At 46.9% G+C, this 16,547-nt stretch overlaps 1 protein-coding gene across 1 annotated transcript in view; it reads right to left on the bottom strand.

Annotated features, from left to right (window-relative positions):
- The window catches only part of LOC140198092 (complement C4-A-like), a 145,562-nt gene that overhangs the window by 31,922 nt on the left and 97,093 nt on the right, over positions 1 to 16,547 (bottom strand). The window contains exons 29-32 of the mRNA XM_072258982.1: positions 10,693 to 10,895; positions 5,679 to 5,840; positions 3,806 to 3,865; positions 879 to 984 (exon numbers count right to left, since the gene is read on the bottom strand). Of these exons, the coding sequence (XP_072115083.1) occupies positions 879 to 984; positions 3,806 to 3,865; positions 5,679 to 5,840; positions 10,693 to 10,895 (531 nt within the window). The remainder of the gene's footprint in view (positions 1 to 878; positions 985 to 3,805; positions 3,866 to 5,678; positions 5,841 to 10,692; positions 10,896 to 16,547) is intronic.

Here is a 16,547-nt window from a genome sequence, read left to right as displayed (position 1 = left end):
TCGGCATAGACATTGTGGGTTCAAGGGCCTGCTCCTGAACTATTGCTAAGACTGGCATCAGCTCTTTCCTCATTCATGGGTTGTGGGCTCCAGGCTGTGAGCCAGCATTTAATTGCCCCTCCTTAGCTGCCCTTGATGAAAGTGGTGCTGAGTTGCCTTCTTGAGCGGCTGCTGTCCCTGAGGCGTGCATACACCCGCAGTCCCTCAGTGCTGTGTTCGGGAGGGTGTTCAGGGATTTCAACCCAGCGACGGTGGAGGAATGGTGATGTATTTCCGAGTCAGGATGGTATATGACTTGAAGGGCATCTTCTGGGTGACGTTCTTCCCCTTCTCGCTGGTAGAGGTGGTGGGTTTGGAAAAGTGCTGTCCAAGGAGGCTTGGTGACTTGTTACAGTGCGCTCCGTGGATGGTAAAAACTACCCGGACGGGCCATTGGTGGTGGAGTGAGTGAAAAGTTGTGCATGGTCTGCCTGTCAAGCATGCTGCCTGCCCTGTGTGGCCTCGAGCTTCGAGACTGTTGAAGATGCACTCACCTGGGCAAGAGCAGAGTTTTCCACCTCATTCAGGACTTGAGCCCTGGAGATGGCGGAGAGGCTTTGGGGAGTCTGGAGGTGAGTTACTCACCTCAGGAGTCCCAGCCTCTGCCCTGCTCTTGCAGCCATATTATGTAAATGGCAACTGCAGTTCATTGTCTGAGAAGTGGTAACACCCAGGACTCGGTGATCATAATGTCAACGAATTGCAGGGGGTGCATTTAAAGTGGATAAATTGCCTCTTTACAAGTTGTTAATATTGAAAGGGCCAGGGTTTCGGGTTTAGTCAGTGTGATGTCGATTTGCGAAGTTCTTGGTTAGGGACACGGGGCTTCGTTCACTTACTGTGCCTGGGCTGATTGTACTTCAGGCTGCTTTTGATGGCCACAGAGAGGTGAAGTTTGTCACAGCTGTTGGTAGCCTCCTCCAAGAGATTGTATTCTTTGCGTAACTGTAAGCATTACAAACAAGTTCCCATCAGACCTCGAGACACCATACCCACTGCTGTACACAGGCGACTAATGACAACTCTGCACAAACAGACCCAAGGGAAGTTTATAAGATTGTGAGATGCACAGAGAAGACACCCTGTCTTTTTACCCCCACAGTAGAAATGTCTAAGACTAGAGGGCATATATTTAAGGTGAGAGGGGGCAGGCTCAAAGGAAATGTGCAAGGCAAATATTTTTACCCAGAGAGTGGTGGGTGTGTGGAACGTACTGCCAGGGGTGATGGTGGAGCCAGATATGGTAGAGGTGTTTAAGAGGCTCTTAGAAAAACACTTAAATATACAGGGTATGAAGGGATATGTAGGCAGAAGGGGTTAGTTTAGTTAGGCATTCAATTACCAGTTTAATTAGTTCAGCACTAACAAAATGACGAGAGGGATAAACATGCAAACTTGTTCCCCTCAGGTTGGGTAAGACGAGAATGAGAGGTGAAAGGTAAAATATTGAAGGGGAATCTGAGGGGGATCTTCTTCAATCAGAGGGTGGTTTGAGTGTAGAATGAGCTGCCAGCAGAAGGGATGGATGCAGGTTTGGCTGCAACATTCACAAGAGGTTTCGATAGGTACACCTTCCACTCCTCCCTCAAATTTACCTGGAGCATTTCCGACTCTCCCCTCCCCTTCTTGATCTCTTTGTCTCTATCTCTGGAGACGACTTATCTGCCGATATCTTCTATAACCCCACTGATTCCTGGTACCCTGTATTTCTTCCTCCCCTCGCCCCCACCTTCTTACTCTGGCCTCATCTTTGTTCTCCAGTCCTGATGAAGGGTCTCGGCCTGAAACGTTGACTGTTTACTATTCTCCATAGGTGCTGCCTGGCCTGCTGAGTTCCTTAGGCACTTTGGGCGTGCTGCAGATTTTCTCTTGTTTGTGATTGGCTAGGTACATATATGCGAGGAGTAAAGAGGGATACAGTCTGGGTGTGGGTGGATGGGACTAGACAGAAAAGCAGGCTGGCACTGATTAGCTGGGCCACAGGGCCCGTTTCCATGCCGTACATTTCTGTGTTCTATGTTCAATGTTCATTCCTGGGCAGTTTATTTTATTTAGTGACATAGCACAGATTTGGCCCCTTCCTGCTCTCCAAGCTATACCGCCTCAGCAACCACCCCCCGCCCAACAAACTACATTAACCCTAACCAACACTGAGCAACTACCCTACCCGGTACAGCTTTGGACTGTGGGAGAAAACCAGGGCACCTGGGGGGGAACCCAAGCATTGCACGGAGAGGGCGTACAGATCAGCACCATTCCGAACTTCGAACACCTAGGAGCTGTAACAGCACCGCGCTAACCACAACACCACCATGGCGTCCCCATTCAGGAATTAACAGACCAGAGGTTCCTAAGCAGCGATGGTGAAAACTAATTGTATAATTTGGATTGTAGACCAGAAGGTAAACCTCAGATCGTTCACCATCTGAAGACAACAAGGGACCAAGTCATATAGCTGGTGCTTTGACCCACCAAGTCCATGCTGACCATTTTGGCCCTCTGCACCAATCCTATTTGCTGCATTAGGACGGTATCATTCTATACCTAACAAATTTAAGATTTCGTCCATCTCTTAAGCACAGGGTTTACATCTGATTCCACCACATCCTTGGACAGCACGTTCCAGATATCAACCACTCTGTGTGAAAACAGCTTACCCCTCAGATCCCCTTTGAAACTCTGTCCACTCACCTTAAGCCAATGCCCCCTTGTTTTGGTATCCCTACCATGGGGAAAAAAAAGACTATTTACCCTAACTACCCCTCTCATAATCTGATACATCTCTAACAGATCTCACCTTCACTCCAGGTAAAACAAGTCCAAGATATCCAATATCTCCCCATAACTAAAGTCCTCTGATTCAGGAACATCCAGGTGAATGTCCTCTGCACTCTCTCCAGGACAGTGACATCCTTCTGATAGTGTGGTGACACAGTACACCAGGTAAGGTCCCACCAGCCCTTTTTTTTTTGTCCCAAACAGTGAAGTATGCCACATGCCTTCTTCACCACCCTGTTAGCTATCAGGGACCGTTGGATATGTACTCCACTGTCATACCCCGTGCAGCAGCTACCTTCTTTGATAATGCACTGCTCACATGATCACCCTGCAGGATCAACTTTGTTTCTCCCTGCACGGATGCTGACTGACTCAATGAGTTTTTCCAACATTCTCTGGTTTTATTGCAGGTTTACAGCATCTGCGGTTCTTTTGATTTCCACTTCCTGGTGGTTGAGACGTCAGCAAGGAAGTATTAAAGTGTGTCTGTCTAAGGCACAGTTGGAATTCACTAACATTAAACATGAACAAGGGATATATCTCAGTAAAACCACTGGACCATCTGTGCTACCAAAGTGGTGCAGCCGGTCGAGCCACTGTCTCACAGCATCGGAGGCCGGGGTTCGATCCTGGCCCTTGGCACTGTTTGTGTGGGGTGAGGGAGAGGGGTAGTTACTATGGGGGTTGTCCCCAGGTGCTCAAGTTTCCTTCAACATCCCAATGGCTTGTGGGTCATTGGGTAAATGCCCCTACTATGTGGTTGAGGAGCAAGGATCGAAGGGAGGGTTGATAGGAACATTGGGAGGGAAAAATAGGTGCTTGATAGTCAGCACAGATGCAATGGGCTGAAGAACCGCTCTCTATGCTCTACGACCTAGTTACATGGACCCAGAGCTGGCGAAATTAGCAACTAATCCAAATGTGCAGCAGCTTTGAAATAGAAATTCTAACAGAAGCAATAACAGCAGAAATTGTCGGGAATACTCACGTTTAGTTTCCCCTTCCCATGACCGGAGATTTCGACCAAGACCTTTTTTCCAAGAGGGAACTAAAGAGAGAAAGCTGAGTTATAATCACCTCTCAAAGCACAGCGCAAGCAAACCTTTGCCCTAGTGAATAGTCAAAAGGATGAAGGAAGGAGCTGACGGTTGGCATTGAATTTGCTTGGATAATGGAACAGAGTTAGCCTGCCAACAGGCCATTCGGCTGTCCTACCTTTTCGGTAAAACTATCAGATTAGTGACACAGCCTTGGGCTCTGCCCAGGCACAGCAAATTGTAGCTGCATGTTTTCGATCAATCCTTTTTCAAGGATTTCCGTCAAACTGGTTCCTGCCACTCTTTCAGGTAGCGTCTGTCATTGCAACAAGGTTCTGGTCTCCCTTCAAAGTTTCTGGCACAGAATGGTACAGCACAGTAGCACTCTATAGTGCTGTGCTGAACTGATTTAAGCTGACTAAACACCTATGTAGACTAACCCCTACTGCCTACGCAATGTCTGTATCCCTCGTTCTCTGCACATTCATGTCCCAGACAAGAGCCTTTAAAATGTCTCTACCATATCTAACTCTGCCTTGGCTGTGAAAGGTACTTCTGTTAATATCCTTCGATCTGGTTTACTGGAAATGCCTCATCCTTGTTTACCCACTGAACTATCTGATACAATGACTGAGAGAACCAGTTGTCCAATTCTTATCGCTTATCACACATGGTCAATGTCAGTGTTGTGCTCAGTACATTATGGAGTCCACTGAACTGGAGGTCAGTTCCCAAGCCCACCTCGGCCAATCAGAACCAAACAACAGAGAGGGTGCATTGAAGGCATGCCAGCAGCTCTAATTTGTTTGCAGTATGGGGAGACTTGGCGTGCCACCAAAGGCCCTTGCAAATGTCTACAGTTATACAGCGGGGAGCCGGCTGACTGGTTGCATGACCGCCTGGTGTGGAGGCTCCAGCACACAGGACTGAAAGAGCTGCAGGCAGTTGGAGACTCAGAAAGCTCCATCGGGATCACAAGTCTCCACGCCATCAAGGGGGGATGCCTCAAGAGGGTGGCATCCATCATGAAGGACCCTCACCATCAGGACAATGCCCTTGTCTCACTACCGGAGGTCGAAGAGCCTGAGAACCTACACTCAATGATCCAGGAGCGGCTTCTTACCCTCTGCCATCCGATTTCAGATGGCCACCTCATTTTCCTTTTTCTTTCTGATATCCATCTTAGTATTTTACTGTGATTTTCTGTTCTTGCACTGCACTGCTCCCACAAAACAACAAATTTCATGTCATCTAAGTCAGTGGTAATAAATCTGATGCTGACACTAAACCCACACCTCAAGAAGGCAGTTCACACCCCCTTCTCAAGGGCAACCAGGGAGGGGCAACTAAATGCTAACTCAGCACATCCTCTGCATGAAAAAAAAACAAATGACGGACATAATACTTCTCACCCTAACTCCACTCCGAGAGACCCTGAACTCTGGCACTATCTGCGTCTAGAGTCTATGTGGTCTCCCTGTGACTGCACAGGTTTTCCCCCAAGCCTCTGGTTTTCTTCCAGATCTCAAAGGTGTAGGGGTCAACCAGTTAATTGACCCTAAGTGTGTTGAGTGAGTGTTAATGAGAACGCATAAGAGAATAATCACAGGGAAAGTAGTGGGGCCACTGAGAAATCAAACCATCCAAAATACTATGCAAATCATCCAGGGAAGGATTAAGTAATGAGTTGGGAAAGTAGAGCATGGCCTGAACCTGCTTGTAAGCAGATCCTACTGGGCATGTCGTATTAACTTTGGAGGAAGAGAAGGCAATTGCAGATATGGACAATCTGACAGGGTGAATGGTCTTTGACCTTGAACTCACCTTCAGTTCTTTCTGGGTTAGGAGATTACGTCGACGCAGTTCGATCTTAGACATGGAGCTCCTTTCAGCAAGACCGACCCGAAGCAGAAGATTAGGTTCGTCCTCTTGCTCAAACAGAAGGACGTGGTACTTTGATAGAGCTTCCAAAGCAATCACTGTATCCTATCAAGGGGATATTGTCTAGCATTAGGCTTGAGGAAATACTCCACACATTTTAAAGGCAGTACAGCAACCCTTTAAAATTACAACTGAAACAAGTTATCATTGAAAATGGGATAGGATTAGTTAGGGCTTAATGCTGTGTTCAGGTTCTTCACTAACTCCATTCACAAGTTTGCAGCTAACACCACAGTAATGGGCCAGATCTCTAACAGTGGCACGACAGAGTAAAATATGGAGTTAAAGAATCTAGTGACCAGGTGTGAAGACAATCTCTCACTTAATGTCAGCTAAACAATAGAGCTGGTCATTGACTTCAGGAAGCAGTGTTGTACACACTCCTGTCTGTATCAGTAGAGCTGCAGTGGAGATGGCTGTGAGCTTCAGGTTTCTAGGCGTAAAAAAATGTCACCATTAACTTTTTCTGGTCCGACCATGTAGTCACCATGCCAACATCACTTGCTTTCTCAGAGGGCTAAAGGAATTCATTGATCCTCACTGCAGCATCACAAAAACCAGCATCCCCTTATAGACTCCATTTACACTTCCTGCTGCCTTGGGAAAGCAGCCAACATGATCAGAACCCACCCACGGAGAAACATGGAAACATAGAAAACCTACAGCACAATACAGGCCCTTCGGCCCACAAAGTTGTGCTGAACATATCCCTACCTTAGAAATTACTAGGTCTACCTATAGCCCTCTATTTTACTAATCTCCATGTATCTATCTAAATGTCTCTTAAAAGACCCTATCATATCCACCTCCACCACCGTTGCCGGCAGCCCATTCCACGCACTCACCACTCTCTGAGTAAAAAAACTTACCCCTGACATCTCCTCTGTACCTACCCCCCGGCACCTTAAACCCGCGTCCTCTTGTGGCAACCATTTCAGCCCTGGGAAAAAGCCTCTGACTATCCACGCGATCAATGCCTCTCATCATCTTAAACACCTCTATCAGGTCACCTCTCATCCTCCGTCGCTCCAAGGAGAAAAGGCCGAGTTCACTGAACTTGTTTTCAAAAGTCATGCTCCTCAATCCAGGCAACATCCTTGTAAATGTCCTCTGCACCCTTTCTATGGTTTCCACATCCTTCCTGTAGTGAGGCGACCAGAACTGGACACAGTACTCCAAGTGGGGTCTGAACACCGTCCCATATAGCTGTAACATTACCTCTCAGCTCCTAAGTTCAATTCCACGATCGATGAAGGCCAATACACCGTACGCCTTCTTAACCACAGAGTCAACCCGCGCAGCTGCTTTGAGCGTCCTATGGACTCGGACCCCAAGATCCCTCTGATCCTCCACACTGCCAAGAGACTTACCATTAATATTATATTCTGCCATCATATTTGACCTACCAAAATGAACCACAACTCCATCTGCGACTTCGCAGCCCAGTTTTGCATCCTATCAATGTCCCGCTGTAACCTCTAACAGCCCTCCACACTATTCACATCACCTCCAACCTTAGCGATTTTCTCTACACCCACATCCCACTGGGCAGAAGAAACAAAAGCCTGAAAGCACGTCCCACCAGGCTCAAAGACAGTTCCTATCCTGCTGTTATAAGACTATTGAAAGGTGTCTTGTAAAAGATGAACTCTTGACCTTACAACCCTTGGTAGAAATGTATATCCACCCTGCCGCCCAATTCTCTGTAACAGTAACACTTTATTTTGGATTCTGTTCTAGACTTGGTATGTCATCAGAGACTAGCAAATATCTCTGGATAAATATCTATGGTGGACACCATTCTGATGGATCGCTTCACTGCCTGGAATGGAGGCTCTAGTCTGCAGGATCAAAAGATACTGAAGACTCAGCCAACTCCATCGTGGGCACAGCTTTCCCCACCATCAGGGACATCTTTGAAAGGCAGTTCCTCAAGAATGCTACATCCGTCATTAAGAATCCTTACCGTTCGGGACATGCCCTCTTCTTATTTCTACCAATCCACTCTTGGGATTGATTAGCAAGAGCGAGTTAAAGGAAGGCAGTGGCCATCATCTGAGTAGACTGAGACAGAGTGGTGATCCTAAGGCTTTAGCTCTTCAAGACTTCAGTCAGAGAAATCAAAGAAGAGAAAAGCTCCAGGTTAAGTTTTTTTTTTCCTTCTCTTCTTTATAGTTCCACAGTTAGGATAGTAGAGATACCAGGTAGGATAGTGGAATGCTCCGCTTGCAGGATGTGGGAAGGCAAGGAGACCTCCCATGTCTCAGACATTTCCACAAGTGCATCCAGTTGCAGTTTTTAAAAGACATGCTGTGGTGATAGGGGTTTCACTGGTGGAGGAACGGACAGGAGGTTCTATTGGCAAGAACAAGATTCCCAGATGGTATGTTGCCTCCAGGGTACCTGGGTCCAGGACAACTCGGATCAAGTCCTCAGCATTCTTAAGTGGGAGGGCGAACAGCCAGAAGTCATGGTCCATGTCGGCACCAATGACAAGGGGTAGGATGAGTGATGAGGTTCTGCATAGGGAGTTTAGAGAGTTAGGTGCTAAGTTAAAGACAGGATCTCCAAGGTTGTGATCTCAGGATTGCTACCCGTGACACGTGCTAGTGAGGCCAGACTAGAAAACTTATGTAGTTTAATACATGGCTAAGGAGTTGGTGTAGGAGGGAGAGCACCAAATTCTTGCCTCATTGGGCTCTCTTCCAAGGAAGCTGGGACCTGAACAGAAGAGACGGTTTTCACCTGAACTGGAGGGGGACTCATATCCTATTGGGAAGTTTGTTAATGCTGCACCATGGGGTTTAAACTAGAGTTGTAGGGGATGGGAACCAGAGTGCCAGAATAGCTAGTGGAGAGTTTGTGGAGGCAGATTTTAGTAAGACATCAGTCAAAGTCAGGAAACAAAAGGTTGAGCATGGTGCAACTGAGCTGCGTATACTTCAATGCAAGAAATATCATAGGAAAGGCGGATGAGCTCAGGGCATGGATCAACACTTGGAATTATGACATTGTAGCCATTAGTGAGACTTGGTTGCAGGAGCAGCAAGGCTGACAGCTCAATATTACGGGGTTCTGTTGTTTTAGACATGACAGAGCAGGAGGGATTAGGTTCTTAATTAGCCAGGGCATCAAAGGTTATGGAGAGACGGCAGGGGAGTGGGGATGACTGGAAGAATTGGATCAGCCCATGATTGAATGGCAGAGTGGACTCGATGGGCTGAATGGCCTACTTCTGCTCCTGTATCGGCTGGTCTTATGGTCTTATAGGGGTGGTCAGGGAGAATGTCACGGCAATACTCCGTCAGGACAGACTGGAGAACTCGACCAGTGACGCGCTATGGGTGGAACTGAGCAATAAGAAAGGTATGACCACGTTAACGGGGCAAAATGACAGACCACCCAACAGTCCAAGGAATATAGAGGAACAAATTTGTAACATTCCACCTATTGACTGAGACTCCCATACTATAAAAGGGCTGGATGGGATCGAGTTTGTCATATTTATTCAGGACAGTTTCCTTCATCAGTACAAAGAAGACCCAATGAGAGTGTGCAATAACTGGATCTGCTATTAGGAAATGAGACAGAGCAGGTGACAAAAGTTTGCATCTGGTAACTTCAATGCCATTAGTTTCAGATTAAAAATGCAAAAAGATAAGTCTGGATCAGTGGTTGAGATTCGAAATTGGAGATAGGCCAATTTTGATCTGGCAAATGTGGATTGGGACAGGCTGTTTCTGGTAAAGATGCACTTGGTAAGTGGAAGGCCTTCAAAACAAAATTTTGAGAGTACAAAGCTTGTTTGTGCCTGTCAGAATAAAAGGTAAAGATAACAAGGGCAGGGACCTTAGTTTTCAAGAGATATTGAGGCCCTATTGAGAGAAAAAAGGAGGTGTATAGCAGGAATAGGCAAGTAGGAACAAATGAGGTGCTTACGTTACTATCGTTTATTTATTTAATATTTGCACAGTTTGTTGCCTTTTGCACGTTGGTTGAACACCCGGTTAGTGTGGTGTTTCATTGATTCTAGTATGGTTATTATTTTATTATGTATTTATTGAGTATGTCTACAAGGAAATGAATCTTAAAGCTGTATATGGCAACATATAAATTTACTTTGAACTTTGAGGAGCCTAAATACCCACATTCAACGTTTTAGGAACAGCTTCATCCCCTCCGCCATCAACTGTCTGAGTGCTCCGTGAACTCGTGAAGATTACCTTGGTCTTCCTCCTGTGCACTTTATTTATTGTTTGTAACTTTTGATATCTTACATTGCATTACTGTCAGTAAACGGCAAATTTCATGGCGTGTGTCAGTGCTAATAAACCGATTCTGATTTGCCATTGTACTACCTGAATGTACTGATGTTTTGAAGTGGTCTGGGTAGATAACGTGCAAAATAAGATATTTTCACTGTGCGTGACAATAACAAAGCAATTAGAATCACAATGCCCAGGACATAATGAAATGTACCCTGGGCCATAGAGTTACAGTCTATGACTGCGTTATGATCTTGCACTTTCTCTGTAGTGTCTCACTTTCTCCTGCATTATTATTGTTTTAACTTCTTCTACCTCAACACACTGTTCAATGATCTGAGCTGTATGAACAGTATACAAGACAAGCTCTTTACTGTACACATGACAGTACTAAACCAATTCCAATTCTTGATTTTATAAACCTCTATCAGACCTCCCTACACTGGTTTGGCCAGTCCCTCCTTCTATCACATACCCTCTGATCTAGGCAGCGTCCTGGTGAGCCCCTTTGGCACTCTCTCCAAAGTCTCCATATCCAAACACCTTCCATACCACCTTCTCACCTTGTGTGTGCACTTTCAGGGAGTGACTGGCCTAGACCCCGAGACGTTGGGAGAAAGTGGAAAGGATACCTGTGTGGACTGAAAGCCCCCTCCGTAGTTCTGTTGCTCAGTCAGCCACGCCACAATGGGCCTCGCATACTCGGCATCGCCCCTTTTCAAGGCCTGCAGCAGGCCGTACGCAGTGGTCTCCACCGTCAACGCAGATGCATGTGGGACTTCCTCGTCGCTGCTTGGGTTCGTGTGCTCCGCCTTCCAGTAACGCATGTTGCGGTCTGTGGGTCAAGCGAGAACAGCAGTCATCATGTGGGAACGTGGGAGTTTCCCTTCATGGCCACTCCACCAGACAGGCAGAGTTTAAATGCTGCCTTGCCCCCACCCCCCTGTCTCTCCACTCCACACCCACTCTACTGAATGCCACCCGTTCTTTCAGTAACCGCCCAGGTTCCCCCTGGGCAGGAGCTCATCTCTTTTTCTACGTTGCTCTTTGGTACCAAGCAATACCCAGCAGGGCAACACATTGGCACAGCAGGTGGAGCTGCAGCCTCACAGCTCCTGAGACCTGGATTCAATCCCGACCTCTGACGCCGTCTGCATGTGTGGAGTTTGCATGTTGCTTCTGACTGCAGGTACACTGGTTATCTCCCTCGTCATAAAGATGTGCTGGTTGGTGGGTCAATTGGCCACTGGAAATTATTTCCTAGTGTGTAGGTGAGGATTAGAATCTCGAGGGGAGAATAAAATGGGACCAGTGTCAATATGCGGGCTCAATGGCCAGCATGGGCACGATGGGCCAAAGGGCCTGTTTCTGTGGTGTGCCTCTGAGCCAATACGAACTTCCCTTTGCACAGACTGACAGGAGGTTCTGCACCTGTAGTTATTACCTGGCTTCTCACTGCAAACCCTGAGGCAGATAAATTTAAAGATTTAACCTCATTCACCTGTATGTGTGGAGAGTGCTGGTGTTAAATTACTGGACCACTCAAGTAAGCTCTCGGACTAACAATCAGTGAATGAGAATTCAAATCCCATGGCGGAGGTTAAGATATTTGTGGTCAATTAATGAAGTAATCTGGAGTTTAAAAAAGAACACACCTTTATAAAGGATAGTTATAAGAATCCATTTGGTTCACTAATATTCAAGGAAGGGAATCTGAACAGTACAGGACACTACCTTGTGCTGTATGATGTTGTGCCACTCTTTGACTATGGTGGAAAACTTTGTCACATGGTGTGTGCAGAATTATCTGCAGCTTAATGTGAAAAAGACTAAGGAGCTGGTGGTAGACCTGAGGAGAGCGAAGGTACCGGTGACCCCTGTTTCCATCCAGGGGGTCAGTGTGGACATGGTAGATTACAAATACCTGGGGATACGAATTGACAATAAACTGGACTGGTCAAAGAACACTGAGACTGTCTACAAGAAGGGTCAGAGCCGTCTCTATTTCCTGAGGAGACTGAGGTCCTTTAACATCTGCTGGACGATGCTGAGGATGTTCTACGAGTCTGTGGTGGCCAGTGCGATCATGTTTGCTGTTGTGTGCTGGGGCAGCAGGCTGAGGGTGGCAGACACCAACAGGATCAACAAACTCATTCGTAAGGCCAGTGATGTTGTGGGGATGGAACTGGACTCTCTGACGGTGGTGTCTGAAACGAGGATGCTGTCCAAGTTGCATGCCATCTTGGATAATGTCTCCCATCCACTACATAATGTACTGGGTGGGCACAGGAGTACATTCAGCCAGAGACTCATTCCACCGAGATGCAGCACAGAGCGTCATAGGAAGACATTCCTGCCTGTGGCCATCAAACTTCACAACTCCTCCCTTGGAGGGTCAGACACCCTGAGCCAATAGGCTGGTCCTGGACTTATTTTCTGGCATAATTGACATATTACTATTTAATTATTTATGGTTTTATTACTATTTAATTATTTATGGTGCAACTGTAACGAAAACCAATTTCCCCCGGGATCAATAAAGTATGACTATGACTATGACTATGAACCTGCTCCAAGATCAATCTAACCCCTTCTCCAACATAACCCATAACCCTCCATTTCTCTGACATCCATCCACCTATGTAAGAATCTTTTAAAATCTCCTATGGTATTAGCCTCTACCATCACACTTGGCAGTGTGTTCCAGGCACCTAGCACCCTCTGTGTAAAAACCCTGTATCTCAAAGAATGTATAAATTATAGAAACATAGAAAACCTACAGCACAATACAGGCCCTTCGGCCCACAATGCTGTGCCGAACATGTACTGACTTCAGAAATTAGATTATGAGGACACGCAGTCCTCTTTTATTGTCATTTAGTAATGCATGCATTGAGAAATGATACAATATTCCTCCGGTGTGATATCACATAAACACAGGGCAGACCAAGACTGAAAAAACTAACAAAAACCACATAATTATAACATATAGTTACAACAGTGCAACAATACCATAACTTGATGAAAAACAGGCCATGGCACAGTAAAAAGTTCAAAGTCTCTCGAATGTCCCACATCTCACGCAGACGGGAGAAGGAAGAAAACTCTCCCTGCCATGCCCGACCACAGTCCGGCTCTTGAGTCGTCCAAAAACTTCAAGCCTCCGATCACCCCTCCGACACCGAGTACCGAGCACCATCTCTATCCGAATGCTTCGACCTCAGCCTTGGTCGCCAGCAGCAGGCAAAGCCGGGGATTTTGGGGTCTTCCCTCCGGAAGATTCTCGATCGCCCAGTAACAGCAGCAGCAAACCAGCATTTCAGAAATTTCTCTAGGTGTTCCTCTGTGCTTTCAGGTCTGTCTCCATCAAATCAGAATTGTCCACGGCCCCTATTTAACGGATACGATATCATTTTCACCGGAGAGCTGCCCGTGCACGGCGCGCTGCTATCTTCTCCTCCCGGGTCTCCAGGGTTACCCATAGCCCTCTATTTTTCCAAGCTCCATATACCTATTCAGGAGTCTCTTAAAAGACCCTATTGTATCCGCCTCCACCACCGTTACCAGCAGCCCACTCACCACTCTCTGCGTAAAAAACGTACCCTGACATCTTCTCTGTACCTATTTCCAAGCACCTTAAAACTGTGCCCTCTCGTGCTAGCCATTTCAGCTCTGGGAGAAAGCCTCTGACTCTCCACACAATCAATGCCTCTCATCATCTTATACACCTCTATCAGGTCACCTCTCATCCTCCGTCACTCCAATGAGAAAAGGCCAAGTTCACTCAAACTATTCTCATAAGGAATGCTCAATCCAGGCAACATCCTTGTAAATCTCCTCTGCACCCTTTCTATGGTTTCCACGTCCCTCCTGTAGCAAGGTGACCAGCGCTGAGCACAGTACTCCAAGTGGGGTCTGACCAGGGTCCTACACGGCTGTAATAACTCTGAGATTTGCTCGCTCACAGTAGCCACAAAGCAAGAAACCCCAAAGAACCCAATTAAAGAAAAAAAAGAGTAAAAATAAAAACCCAATGTGCGAAGGAAAGAAAAAACAAATCATGCAAACAATTGAAGCGAACAACATTCTGAACCAGACTGAGTCCTCAGATCCAAACTCCAGAGTAGGCCCAAAGCCTCAGTTATCATTTCATCATATTAGTGGGCACAGAGCACAGCACCCGAGGCAGTCTTTATAACTTCAGGACCATGGAGATGACCATCGCGGAGAATGAGCAAAATCGGCTGTCACCTCAGATTCCAACACCCTGTCTTTTCAGACTATCTGGACCGGCATTTAAATTGACTGCACAACAGAACAGCGAAAGACTCCGGCACCCTGGAGAGTGGAGTGAACATCGTGGAGAGCGAGAAAAATCAGCCCTTGCCTGCGATCGGGGCCAGTGTTTAAATCAGCAGATCGTACCTCGCACTAGGTCCTGTCTACTGCGAAGGACTCGGTACCTAGACCACGCCGCCCAACAACTCCCTCAGGGCCCAGATTTCACCACCTGGCCCAAAGCCACTTTGAAGCTCTTCGAATCAGCTTGGCGCTCAGAACAATCCAATCTCAGACACAGCCAGTTGTCTGACATCTCCCTTAAACTTTCTTCCACTTACCTCCTCTGCTCTGGCCAATGTGTGATGCTACATCAATCATTGTACTATAGATAGAGCCAGAGAGCGCGACGTACTCGTGCAGTGGTCCTATTACTCTTATATTGTGCCCCAGTTAAAATAGACTAATGGTTCCCCATTCACTCCACACACACACATACACGCACATTACTTCTTTGGTATAGACATAAGGCACTGATTGGGACAAATTGGTCATTGTCAGTTGTCCTGTGATCAGCCTAGGATTAAATTAGGGGATAGCTGGGTGGTGTGGATTAAAGGTCTGGAAGGGCCAATTCCGTAATATATCTTTCTATCTCAACCGTGAGCTGCTCTAAAAGGCCATCTCATAGGCACACTAGAAACTCCCCCTCCTGGAATCCAGCACCAGCCTGATTTTCCCAATTACCAGCACATTGAAATCCCTCATAACTATTGTAACATTGCCCTTTTGGCATGCATTTTCTACCTCCCATTGTAATTTGTAGACCACATCCTTACTACTGTTTGGGGGTCTGTACACAACTCCCTCTGGGTCTTTTTACCCTTGCAGTTCCTAAGCTCTATCCACAATGATTCAACATCTTCTGACCCTATGTCACATACTTTTAATGATTTACTTTCATTTTTTTTTACCAACAGAGCAACGTCACCCCCTCTGCCTTCCTGCCTGTCCTTTCAATACAATGTGTATCTTTGGACATAAAGCTCCAAGCTAGCATTAACAAATCCTCCCGCTAGGATATTCAGCCCCTCCAGTTCAGGTTCAAACTGTCCCTTCTGCAAAGGTCCCACCTTCCCTGGAAGAGAGCCCAATGATCCAAAATTCTGATGCCCTCACTCTGGACTCCCAGCCCCCCTGGAACTTTAGTTTTAAACCATGCCCCCCCCAACCCCATGCAGCTTTCGCACTAGGATACTAGTCCCCGTCCAGTTCAGGTGCAAACAATCTCTGCTATACAGGTCCCAGCTTCCTTGGAAGAGAGCCCAATGATCCAAAAGTCTGATGCCCTGCCTCCTACACCAGCTCCTCAGCCGCGCATTAAACTGTATCATCTTCCAGAATCGGGTTTACTTTCACCGGCATGTGTCGTGAAATCTGTTAACATGACACATGCTTATTTCTGAGCTCACTACCATATGGCACGGGTAGCAATCCTGAGATCACAACCCTAGAGGTCCTGCCCTTTAATTTAGCACCTCACTCCCTGAACTCCCTATGCAAAACCTTGTCACTCGTCTTACCCATATTATTGGACCACAATTTCTCACTGTTCATCCTCCCACTTAAGAATGCCGAGGACTCAGTTTGAGATATCCTGGATCCTGGCACCCGGGAGGCAACATACCATCCGGGAATCTTGTTCTTGTCCACAGAATCTCTCCTGTCCATTCCCCTAACAAATGAATTCTCTGTCACCACACTGTGCCTCTTTTCCCCGCTTCCCTTCTGAGCCACAGGGGCAGACTCAGTGCCAGAGACCCAACCACTGTGACTTTGCATTGCTAGGTCACCCGACCCCGACGGTATCCAAAGTGATAGAGCGGATGGCCGCAGGGTTACTCTGCACTGGCTCCTTAACCCCTTTCTCCTTCCTGACTGTCACACAGTTTACTGTGTCCTACGCCTTAGGCGTACCTACCTCTCTATCTCTCCTAGCTATCACCCCCTCAGCCACCTGAATTTCATCCAGTTCCAGCTTCAACTCCTTAATGCAGATTTTTAGAAGCTGCACCTGGATGCACTTGTCACAACTGTCGTCAGGGACACTGGAGGTCTCCCTGCCTTCCCACATCATTCAAGAGGGGCATTCAGGACTATCTTGCCTGGCACCTCTGCCGTCCTAGCCGAGCAGATAAAAAGAAAGGAA

The sequence above is a fragment of the Mobula birostris genome, chromosome 5, assembly GCF_030028105.1.
Source record: "Mobula birostris isolate sMobBir1 chromosome 5, sMobBir1.hap1, whole genome shotgun sequence".
NCBI classification, from domain to species: Eukaryota; Metazoa; Chordata; class Chondrichthyes; order Myliobatiformes; family Myliobatidae; genus Mobula; species Mobula birostris.
The sequence above is the reverse complement of the archived record's forward strand: the minus strand, read 5'-3'. Positions and strand labels throughout refer to the sequence as shown.